This window comes from Caretta caretta, chromosome 4 (assembly GCF_965140235.1).
Source record: "Caretta caretta isolate rCarCar2 chromosome 4, rCarCar1.hap1, whole genome shotgun sequence".
Taxonomy (NCBI): Eukaryota; Metazoa; Chordata; order Testudines; family Cheloniidae; genus Caretta; species Caretta caretta.
Window position 1 is genome coordinate 49,520,734 of NC_134209.1, and position 12,944 is coordinate 49,533,677.

Genomic DNA, 12,944 nt, shown 5'->3' on the forward strand with positions numbered 1-12,944 from the left:
TTGCATATTCTGATTTGTCTAAAGGACTGAGCCAAAATCATCACAGAAAACCTCAGACAAGAGGACACCCCTAATCCCCCAAACCATTTCCTCTTTCTGTGCAATTGGACAAGCCACCTATGTTGATCACTGTAGTCAATGTGCAGCACGGTGTTTAGGGAAGGCAGCATTCATGTCTACCACTGGATCCCATGAGTACAGTTCAAATACAACAAATAAAATACTATGCATGCAAACACAGAAACAAGCAGCAAATAAGTATAGCTCCTGTTAACACAGTGGGCCAGATTCTGCTCACTTTATTCATCTGAGTAGTTTCAGGTTGTGAGTAGGGAAAGCAGAATTTGGACCAAAACTAGGTTATATACTGCACCAAATAAGGGTTGCCTAGATTTTGAGCTCACCTCTAATGTCACCATCTGCTTGGCCATGGCTCTCTCCACAGTTTCATACATCTGTGTATTCTGGATCCCCAAGCCACAAAAGATGACAAAGGCTTCCAGAAACTGTTCATCATTTCTGTTGAAAGCCTTGATTTTGCCCAAGTTTTCTTCCATCTTATTTACAAGCTGACAAACCCCTACATCAGGTCACAGGAATGAAAAGAAGTAATACAGCAATTGCTAAAATACCACACTTAGGTGAAACAAAACATAACAAGATATTAGCTCTCTGAATTCTTATAGTCTATAAAACAAATAATCAATGTATTTTTAAAGCAAATATATACAGGACACAAATTAGAATGCTATAAAAGGACTTTACTAGAATTATTTTAATACACCAAAGAATAAAAACTACACTACTATATGTTGGTCTGTGGATTTACAAGTATTCATTAAGATCTACAATGCAGATATGTAGCTCTGTTTAGCCTGCATTATCTTGCAAAATTCTACAGGGCAGTTTTCTTCTTGACTTATTGTTAAAAGTACTTTAGATTGACTTAATCCCTAAAGACAATTTGTCCTTCAGAGGCTAATTAGATTTTTGTAATCATGCCAAAAGAACAGTTTTGAATGTCAGGATAGTGGCACATAAAGTTTGCACTTCCTTATTTGAAACAGTACCGGAAAGTTAAAAAAAAAACAAAAACAGAAAATACTTCAAGTTCAGGCTCAAAGTTCAAGTGTGCTTGCTATGATCTATGGCAGTGGTGGGCATCCTGCGGCCCGTCAGGGTAATCCACTGGTGGGCCACAAGACAGTGTTTACATTGACTGTCCACAGGCACGCAGCTCCCAGTGCCCACGGTTCGCCGTTCCTGGCCAATGAGAGCTGCAGGAAGCAGCGCGGGCTGCAGAGATGTGGTGGCTGCCACTTCCTGTAGCTCCCATTGGCTGGGAACAGCGAACCGCGGCCACTGGGAGCTGCGGGCAGCCATGCCTGCAGAAAGTCAATGTAAACACTGTCTCGCGGCCCACCAGCGGATTACCCTGATGAGCTGCAGGTTGCCCACCACTGTTCGATGGAGATGTGGTCTCTCCAATACAGGGCCTGATCAAAGCCCATTTAAGTCACTGGAAAGCCTCCTGTTGACTTCAGTTGGGTTTGGATCAAGCCCTAACTGCAGATGGCTTATTATTAAAAATAAACAGCTATAGATGTTATCACCAAGTTCAACTGACTTTGTTCGGTAACATACACACAGAACTTTCTGTGTATATGCCGCTAACATTTTTGACTATGAGGGCAAACACTTGCCTGATCAAATGTAAATAATTATGCCACTGGAAAGTTACAGATGAACAATTAAAAATTATAATGAGTTAGGAAATGCAAAAATTATGATCGAAGATATAGTTTTGTCATATTGCATATTCTGTGCTTTTTATGCCATACATTTAATAGTATAAACAATAATATATTAAATTATATATTTCACCAATACAACAGGAATACAAAACACTATTTTGGGGTGACACCCAACTAAAACTGCTATTGGAACTGTAACTTTTGCATTTTCTTGCTTCTGGAATTACACCACTATAAATGGGAGAAGAATTTGGATCCCTGACTTTTCGTTTCTTATAATGTGCAGCCTTAGGGTCAGAGTCTCAACAATGCCAGAGCTGCTCTCAGCTTCTGAAAAGGGGAATTAGGGTGGGGCGGGAATTATAATGGAAACTATTTTGCAACTATATCAAGAGTGGGTGTAATCAGCACCTTTTTAAGGCCTTGTCTACACTATGGAATGTTTACAGAAAATTCCCACCATTGCTAGCAATCTACACTTAAGGTCTAAAATTACTCATTGTAGATTAAGGAAAAACAACAAGAAATATCCAAGTCTTGATGTGTCTTCTCTGTAACAGTCTATAGCAACTCTGAGAACAAAATGATTGCTGCACCTATGTATGGAATGAGTTCTTTGAAACGTAAAGGTTCTGTACACAGAACAGTTTCCAATCTACTTATAGCACAGTAAGTGTCCCTTTTTTGCCAAATTATGCCCTATTATGGGAAATTCTCCCAGACCAGAACCTGCTTTCACTGAAATCAATAAAAATGTTGTAATTGAATTATAAACTCTTCGGGGCAAAATTGTCTTCTTGTGATGTAGGAGTATGGTGCCCAGCACAGTGGCTCACTGATCCCTCATTGGGATCTTTCAGCACTACAACTATATAGATAATACACAACAACGAATAAGAATTAATTGGGAAATGGATTGGTTTCCCTCTGTGGAAGAGGAACTGATCTATCACTAGACTCTTTTGAGGGTGTGGATCTCAACTTTTCAACTCATGGATCTCACTTTCAACTCTCCGTTTAGTGCTGTTTATGACATTATAATCATTTCCATAGCAACTGTGATGTAATGAATAGGGGATTATGACTTCCAGCAGTGACTAAACCAGAAGATCAGATGAACTCTGAAAAACAAAGACTTTGTTTTCATGTAAATGCCTCTATTAATAAAAACAGGGGGAGATAATTACAGTAAATATACTGCATGACATATAAGCCAAAGCATTCTCTAAATAGAATGTTTTTCAAAAGTTTTCCCACGAGGCATCAGTGGGTCCATGCATATCAGAATTAAAGGAGCCCAAATTCTTTTGGGGGGCATACTTACAAAAACCACAGAAGGTTTCTATAATGCTCTCAACACATATTTAAAGGGTATACAGGCCCAAAAGGAGACCAAACAGAAAGGTTTTCTTGCTTTGTTGAAGATGGAGAAAGCTGCTCTCCCAAAAAAATTTACTGTTCTTGTCAGAGACATTTAGCTTAAAAATAAAAATATACCTACATAATGCAGCCTGCCTGAGACTTTTAATCATGAATTTGAACAGCAAACAATAGAAAAACCTGTATGAGGAGTTAAAAGTCTGTCCCAGAGCAACAAGCACAGTGAAAAATTCCTAACTGTGCCCAAATCATTTCAATCTTCAACTCAGTTTTCTGTGGATTGTAGAGTATTCAAAACAAGAGATCATACAGTGCACTACAGTCCCATAAAAGCAGCTGGTATAAATGTAAATCCTGAGAACTAGACAAGTTAAAGATAATTCCTCTCTGAGGACCTTCTGTTTCCATCAGCTACATGGAGCTGGCGACTAAGAACAATCTGTCTCCATGAAATGAGGGCCAAAAATACATATGGAGATAGGAGCACTGACTATGAAGTATTCCCCCATTTCCCATATGTAGTCATTGGAAACCCCTTTCTACAAAACAACATACACTTAGGATTCTGCAGAATTCGACGGTGTGGGTGGCTGAGAGATAGGGAAGCTGGATGGCAACTGCTGTCAGAAACCAACACAAGACAGTTCCCTCAGGAACTGTCCCCATTATATAGTCTTGGGTAACTTCTTGATTCTGGAAAAGGCACATATACATGGTTTCTAATCCTGCAAATTTACAGACCAGGGATAACATTTTCAAAGGCTCCAAAGTGACTTTAGGGTACATTCACAGTTTGAGCTGGAGGTAGAATTTCCAGCTGGGGTAGCGTATGTGCACTCACTTTGGTCAAATTAGCATGCCAAAAACAGAAGTGTAGCTGTGGTGATGTGGGTGGTGGGACAAGCTAGCTGTCTACAGAATGTTCCCTATATACTTACTCCAGTGGCTAGCCCATCCTGCTACAACTACACTGTTATTTTTAGATCCCTAGTTCAATCAAAGTGAACATGTGTATGTCTACCTGAGCTGGAAATTACACCTCCAGCTCGAAGTGCAGATGCACTGTATGAACTGAAGTTCCACTTTCAAAAAAATGGCTTACATCTAGGAACTGAAATCCTGTTTGAGAGTCAACAGGCTTTAAGGTCCTTAGTCTCTTTTGAAATGGGACTTAGATACTTTTGAAAATGTTACCCTACAGGACCAATGACAGCATTGCCACTGTACTGTCACAGAAGCCGTAGAAGCCTAGAAAGAGCAAGGAGGGGTAGACATTATGTGTCAGTGCTCTGAGAGCCGTATAAGTAATATGCAGGCTACAGGGAAAAAGCGGTGAAAACATGAGCTGCCCTTGTAAATCTTAGTGTAAAAACTCATCAGGAAATAAGAAAGTGGCAGGAGAATCATAGAATCATAGAATTATCAGGGTTGGAAGGGACCCCTGAAGGTCATCTAGTCCAACCCCCTGCTCGAAGCAGGACCAATTCCCAGTTAAATCATCCCAGCCAGGGCTAACATGAGACAAATGCTCATGTTTTAAATATTTTCATTTTAACCCCCAAATCAACTTTTCCTGGTGCTTGCTCCTTTACTAACACAAAGAAACATTCTGACCACCATCATGAAATGCAACAAAAATTATAAATAAAAACCCAGCTTATTTTTGTTCCTATTTCATTTTTTTTAAAAAGAAAACTAACTGCTCACTTGAAGAATGGATGGTTGACCTACAGCAATAATGGAGATGCTTACACTAAATGGGAGAAACAGCAGAAAGAAGTGAGACAAAATCTGGAGCTATGAGGATCCCATGAAAGGATTATACAATTGTACTCACCAAGCAAAACAGGGTAGCAACCATCTCACTTTACAATGATTGAAACCACTGATTTCTTAAAGAAATATCTCATAACTGTATGAACTATAAAACCTGGTGTAACTTTACACAAGAGCATACATTTGTTATATTCACCCACTTGCAGACATTTTTCTGTACTTTGAGGCTGATTCACCACTTACTTACAGTTACATCAGTAAGTAAAATCCAGTGATTTCAATGGAGTTTACTCTAGATTTACACAAGTGTAATAGGGGAATAGAAGTAGATTTTCTATTTACAGCTTTGTTCAAACAACAAACAAGACCTTGTAATAAAACTTGTTATAGACTATACTAAAAGATTACATCAGCAGTACATGAAAAATGTGACAAAGTGTCATTTATTACCTTGGGCCTGTTCCACTAGCTAAAGGATATAGATGCTGAATTATTCTGACATATGGGTAACATCTAGCTGCTTGGCAGGATCTTCATGAAGTTGTACTGAGTGTGAAACGTGACTTTTGGCACGACCTAGTCACTGGATCATTCATTAGATGCACTTTGTAGCTTTTTCTCGTTTGATTCACTTTTCTTTTTAGAAAATTTTCACACTGTAAACATATTTAAAGGCCTATGGTACAGAGACTTTAATGACAAAGAATACCTAGGGTGAGTCCTCACTCAAGCTCTGAGCCCTGTACTCTGGCTAAAGGGTCTGGAGTGGTGTAAAGGGACTCCAAACACCCAGATCTGGCATGGGGAGGATTCTCCTGATGCTGGAACTGAGGAAAACAGCTGTAAGACAGCTCTCAGAGAACTCCCTTGTAAGCCTTGTAGTAGAGAGTGTGATGGGGGCGGGGCTGGGGACAGGAGGGACACATCAGGGGCAGCATCACCACATGTAGGGCTTCAGCCCATAGGTAGGTTGTCATAACTTATATAGGCCCCCAAGGCAGTCTGCATTATATCAAGACCCACACTGTGGCTTAAAACCACCATAGCTTCCCACATCCCTTGGGCTGCAAGTTCAGTGCTGCCCCTCTTACAGGTGCCACCCAGAATCCCATCCATTATTTTTCCATGGTCATGTATGCTTTATTCAAGAATCTACACAAAGCCTTCCAAGTTACCTAAATCCCAATATGCATGGCCAGCTGTATTTTAACAGGTATGTTAGTCGAGATGAACCCCAGGCTACCCAATAGAGTCTACCTTGACCTGTTATAATAAATCTTTCTACGTCCACATTAAAGTTTTAAAATGTTAGTTGTTTTTAAAATACATCTTTACTCCTAGTCTAGACTAGGGCTATGTGAAATACCTATGGAGGAGATCCTGAGGCCCTTCCCTAGTTTTGGCTCAGCCTTTACCCAAGTGAATTCCAATCAATCAGTCCAAACTCCCATTGAGACAATGGGAATTCTTGTGTGTAAGGACTTAGTAGAAATTCATGTGTGAGCCTTAGGGTCTCACTCTTGTGGTTGACCTCTGCTTCCTGCCCTGGGTGTGGGGCTTCCTCAGAACCATTTCCAGAACTGTAATCAGGCCACTCAGACCCCTGATGAGCGTTAGAGCGAGCTCCAACTTGCACCACTGTTGCTGGATGGTTAATAGGTGCAGCTCCACTATGCTTGCTCCTTGTCCCCAAAACGCTCCCATGCCAGAAGAGTTGTTTGACAGGTGAAGATTTCAGCACTAGCACACTTACCTCTCCTGGGCATTGCCCTCCAACAGGGGGATTTTCTGCTGACTAGTTGTGATCAGTTCTGGCCTCTTTGCACCAGCTGAATGGCACAAAGGAGCTAGATGATTAGAGAGATCATCCCAGAGACTGTCCTTCCTATTCCTCAGTACAATATTGATTAGACTAGTATTTTTACATTATAATTTGTTACATTAATTGAGCATATGTAAATGTTAAGAAGTCCCTATCAACATGAAATCTAAACAATCAAATATAAAAGAAGAGGTGGAAGTAGTTTCAGGTGCTTCTTCTCCCCCTTAGTCTATATGCTAGATGTCTCAGGCTTTTATATTTTCTTATTTTTTAAAAGAAAAGCTTTTCTCTTACCAACTGCGATGCAAAAGACCAATACAAAGAACAAGGAACTCTGACTGTCTACAGGGATACCATGAAAATAATTACCAGCAGAGTGCAGGTGCACAAAGGAAATAAACAGAAAAAGTAGAAAAAAATGATTGAGGTGTTATTGGTATTTTTTCATCTGTAGTAAGTAAAAAAATGACAGAAAGGAGTATGATGGTGCCCTGAATTAAAAGCATGACAACTATTTCATTGTGCTTAAGGATTTTCTCCTGTGATTTCTCCTGTGGGGGGGAGGGATAGCTCAGTGGTTTGAGCATTGGCCTGCTAAACCCAGGCTTGTGAGTTCAATCCTTGAGGGGGCCATTTAGGGATCTGGGGCAAAAATTGGGGATTGGTCCTGCTTCAAGCAGGGCGTTGGACTAGATGACCTCCTGAGGTCCCTTCCAACCCTAACCTTCTATGATTTTAGATTTCATGTTGCTGAGATTTTACTCCGGAGTAAGGCAATTATACACAAGTATCCAAAATTATACAGAAGTATCCAGCAGTATAATATCAATACATTTTATCTCACATAAAGACAACAGTTAGATGCATGTTATTATATTTTGATTAACGACTGGGCATGCAGTGTGCAAGCAGAAATGTAAACAAATCAAAATGGTAATACCTATCACTTTATTCTTCTTCCCATTTTTTATTGGTGTACAAAGCAAACTTTTTATGTGCTGGTTTACATTTTCTGCATTTTCATTCTGTTAAGCAAATAAAGAATAGTTAAAAACTTACAGAGAGATCTATTCATGAGCCCTGATTGGCAGGCCATGCAAGGAAGGCAGATTATAAAACTGTAATTCTTACACTATAAACTCTTTGGGGGCAGGGACCATGTCTTCATTTGTGTTTGTGCATCATCTAGCATAATGGGTACTAGGGAATAATAAATAAATAAATGAGTAATAACAAAGTTTCAAGATGAATTTTCAGTCATTTGGGTCCACTTTTTCATTTTATGATAGTTCCTTTCATTAGAATGAAAATGACTGTATTGTACACTCGGGACAGATTTTCAACTTAGGGTAGCTGAGGAGAAATTAGTGGGGCTCTAAGATACCTTCTCTACTTCCCCAGTTGTGAGGATTCTTAAGTAATGAAAGAAAACAGACCTAATTCTGCTCTGTTACACCTAGTACTGGAATCTCATGGGGATAACTAAGAACAAAGCATGGCCCAATGTCTGATTCCATAAAAGGGAAGGAAAAAAATATTAGCATGCTAATATTTCAGCTCAGAAGTTTCTTTGATTCTTGGCTGCCTGGGTTAGTTTTTCTTTAGCCTTACAGGCACAATCATTGCACAAATAAAGGAACATTTTGCCTACGGTATAGGAGAGCATATGCTTTGTAGAAAACTTTCAAAGGGATGATGTAATGTGTAATGCTTTATATGACTCCAGGCACTTCTATGCAATTAAGAGCCTTGATACGTGTGAAATTAACTGGAAAATAGGAGGAACACCAGCCCCCTGAAGCCAGCCAGCTCTTCACAGACCAGAGTTTGGAATACAGTGACCTATACTGTGTTGCTCTTGTCTGCAATGTGTTAATTTATGCTGGTAACAACTATTGTCTCAACTCTCCTCTCAGGTGCACAGACACATAGCTTCAAAGATTTGCTGCTGCACTTTATACACTTGCTCAGTAGTTAGTTACATAGGTATGAGGATGTCTGTCTGAATACTCAATGGTAAGCTCAATCATTATAAATGCAACAATTTGCAACAGTTGCAGGGTGCTGATGAAAAGTGAGCTAATAATGCTTTGGGGGTTATCGAGAGTCCTAAAGCCCAAACTGGGATGGAGAGAAAAGAAACTCGTAGGGAACCTTGATTTCATGATTCATCTCTCATCCCCATACACCAATTCTCCATCTTTGAACATCAGCAATCAACCAAAGATTTGCTTGCTTTCCTCAAAATGCCACACAGACATCAGTTATTTTCTATGCCTGTGTGGACCGAAGTGCGACCTTGCATGCTGCCCTTCTAAAGTGTTAGCCATGCACAAGGTTTCTACTTGGTTAGGTGACAAGTTTTTCCATTAACTTGAGTCAGTGGTGAAAATTATCCTATCCACTCCATGTAGATCTGTTTTCTACTCTTATTCTTCCCTCTTCATGCATGTCCTTTCCTTCTGTCCACGGTCACTCCATTTTTCCTTCCCACTTTCTCCTCTTTTGTCCCTCCCTAATATTTCCTTCTGTTCTTGCCACTCTTCTGTTTCTTCTTCTCCTGTCTCTTCCACTGATTCCCCTATTATTTAGTGTTTAATCCATTAACCTTTTTTCCAAGCTGCAACCATTATTTGTCCTAAATGTTCCTTTGCTCCTAACTCTCCAGCAATTACAGTTGAGAGAAACTGAAGGAGGGCTTTCATGAAAGCTAGTTAAGTGCTTGGAGGAGGAGGGGAACCAATGGCCCCAAGGTAATGTTCCTATGTGGCCTAATCCAAGGCCCATGGAGTCTCTCCATTGACTTGAGTGAACTTTGAAGCACCCCACAAGGCACACAGCTTATAGGAAATAGACCAATGATCAGTTGTTTGGAGAAATGGAGGGAGGGAGAATAGACAGGAAAGGAGTATAAGATATGGACTCAATGTCATTGTGCTGAAAAAATAGATTATCCAGAATTCCTCTCCAGCAGTACTACTGTTTCTTCTTTGTCCATGTGTGCACATGTATCTAGAAGTAAACGCATGTCGACATTTTTCTTAGGCATAATAAATCATTTAGAGTCCAGAGAACAATGCATTTCTGCATGAGCAGAAAATTCAAATTCTGCTGCCAAATCAAAGGGCTTGTCCTAAACAAACACCTGTTTGAAACTGGTCCCAAAATGTTTCTTTTATGTATTTTAAATTTTCTGCCAAATAGTAACCTATTTCTTTGTCTACCTAATCCAGGACATCCATTTTGTACCTCCTGCCCCCACGATGAGCTATTAAATGGGGCTAGTTGTGGGCTCTATCCTGCAAAGTGCAGAGCACTCAGCTCCCAGTGTGACTAAACCATGCACAGCTGAAAGTGGAAGCACTGCATAACTCTCCAGCAGCCCCTATTATCCAGTTATTGGAACAATCTTGTTGGACATTGTACCTTCTGCCCTGCTTGCTGCTTAACCCCAGAAGGGAGAGAGTATAGTGGAAGCCCATCTATTGACAGTAATACACTCCCTTCCCCCACCAACTCTCTCCCTCATCCACTGTCTAAGAGGCTTCCTACAAATGTATTAGCTTATAATAAACCAACCTGCCTTTGCAAAAGTGTAACAAGACGACCAGGTGACTTTCCAGGCACTGTTCTGGGAGTAAGAGGCACAGGTTTGCTTTTTGCTGATAGGGACGCCAAGGCACTAGAGCTGTTGCTTGGGCATTCACTACACTGGTCTGTTTGTAACCAATTGTCCCTTCCTTCCTAAATCTCGAGTTTCTATCCAAGTGGTCACCCTGGGACACCCTGCTACAAGCTGGCTCTTCCTGGTGCTGCTCTGTGGACTGGGAAGCATGAGGTGTTGAAGAGAAGTGCAGTTGCACCTCCCTCAGAACAGCAAACAGTTCACATCTGTATCATGGCTAACCTCTCCCACACCAAAAGTGAGAGAAAGAACTTCTGAGTCTACTCCCAAATCTTACAGCAAACTGTGGTGGTCAGTCCTCAGGATTGATGTGGAAAGCCTCCATCCTGTCTTCATTCAAACCTCCCTTAGAACATACTTTCTCTTGGCCTAGGAAATGTATTCTCTAGTAAATAAGTAAAGTTAGATTTATTTTTATACTGATTTTCTTTGCGATGAATCCATCTTCTGGCCCCCCCTGTCCCCCTGTGTGTCAGAACTGTATTGTCTGTAAACTTCTTGGGCCAGGCACCGTATCTTCCTCTAAGTTTAAACAGTTCTGAGCATCGGCAGTCAATAAAAACAGCAATGATAGTAGTAATAAGGGTAGCACACACAAGACTTCGTCATATATGAAAGGTGCACAAAAAATCATCTGTGTCTTTTATTACTGGATTCCGAACCCAATTTCACTTTACTTACTGTCCATGGAAATCTTCTGTCTTTGCAGACATCTGGTATATTAAGAGGCTCCATGGTATTCTTGACATACTGAGCATACATATAATTTATTTTGTTTGCATCATAGTCCCTGATGGAACAGCAAGGACAGACAGATATTATTCATGGTATTCTTTATATGACACTGGGACATGCAATAATTCTAAGCAAATGTAAAATATATCATGTGTAAATCAAAGGGAAAGGTGTGATCAATTCCCAAGCCCAGATCCACCATCATGTCCAACCCAACACATAATCGTAGGCTGTGCTACAGTTAGGTGACTCAGACAGCCCAATTTTGCATATCCACGTCTCATTTAAATTGAACTAACAGAGATGATGATGTCCAGCCATTCCATACTGTGCACATCACTACAAAAGACCAAACAAATAACAATATTCTGAGAGTAACATTATAAGTCTTATCTCTGATGCATGTGTTTATTCTGTTTACTCAATTACAACTGAAATGCGGGAGATGTGTAGGTGTATTTAGCACTCCAGGCACGCAAGTGACTTCTATTAAAATTCATACAAGTTCTCTCTACATATTTGTGGTTCTGATAAGGACTTGTCTACATGAGAAAGCTGCACGAGTATAATTCAAGTTTAAAAATTAACTGTTTTAGTGCAAACCCCTGTGCAGACATTTTGATTTAAGTTTGGCTTATTTCAGTTTAGTTTAAACTTGTCGCTAACTGATTAAAGCTCAACTGAAATAAGCCTGATTTCAACTGAAATATAAGCATCCATACAGGGATCTGCACCAATTTAACTAAATTGGTTTAAAAACTTATTTAAGGTAAACCAGTGCAACTTTCTGATGTAGATAAGCTGTAAAACGTAGTTATGTCTTGTGTAAGCATCCAGAGGAAATTATACTCTTAAATGTTAGGATAGTTAGAGATGTATTAAAAATACTAAATTTAGGAATAAATCAATGTAGTCTACAAGAATGAAGGATAAAAATGAATGACAGATGAATATATGCCATTTAGTTGTAGCCATATCAGTCCCAAGATATTAGAGACAAGATGAGTGACGTTGGTCCAATAAAAGATGTTACCTCAACCAGCTGAATGCATGTTCACAGAAATAGAGCACTTCAAAAATAATATGTATCTAGAAATCTGATACATTTGAAAATCAATAATAGATGAAATTCACATATTTCTCAACTGAGAGCAGATGGCAACATTTATGAATTTTCTGCTTTCAAGTTCATGTAAAATGTGTTCTTAGAATGAACAATTAATTGCATGGGGATTGCATTATTGACACAGAACATCTGTTTCTCCCAAATCGGGGCCTAAAATAACTTTACAAAATCAATCATCTCTTTTTTAATTGCTAAATACTTATGTATTTAATTACGACACTTTCATTCTTGTCCTAGCCCTTCCCCGACCGCCCATCTTCTATCGATATACCTGTTCCCATCAGGCTTCTCCATTTTCTCTTTGACTTGTGAGTAGGATTCTATTATTTTTCAGATGTAAATGCACATGTCTAAAGTATCCATGCACAACACTGGAGACAGGAAAGCATTCTTTTCTATGTAACTAATTCTGTTATTTAGGGACAAACCCTGCACTTTGGAAGACTGGCCTGATTTTGGGCTCAACTCAGCTCACGGATTATGTGATGAGTATCAGAGAGTACCTTTTATAATAATTTATTCTACCTAATGCATGCCACTGTGCCTTTTATGACCCCTGAAACTGTGACTTTAGAGCACCAGCCTTCAGTGGTCTGGATGGATCATAAGACAGCCCACCATAAAGGGCGGCACATAGCTGTGCTGCCCCAGGAATATTTCAGGGAA

The 12,944-nt window shown here is 39.8% G+C and overlaps 1 protein-coding gene across 4 annotated transcripts in view; it reads right to left on the reverse strand.

Moving 5' to 3' along the window:
* The window catches only part of PDE5A (phosphodiesterase 5A), a 94,348-nt gene that overhangs the window by 41,476 nt on the left and 39,928 nt on the right, over nt 1-12,944 (reverse strand). For all 4 annotated transcript variants that reach the window (XM_048847146.2, XM_048847145.2, XM_048847147.2 and 1 more), the window contains exons 8-10: nt 11,099-11,207; nt 7,673-7,757; nt 405-580 (exon numbers count right to left, since the gene is read on the reverse strand). In XM_048847146.2, the coding sequence (XP_048703103.1) occupies nt 405-580; nt 7,673-7,757; nt 11,099-11,207 (370 nt within the window). The remainder of the gene's footprint in view (nt 1-404; nt 581-7,672; nt 7,758-11,098; nt 11,208-12,944) is intronic.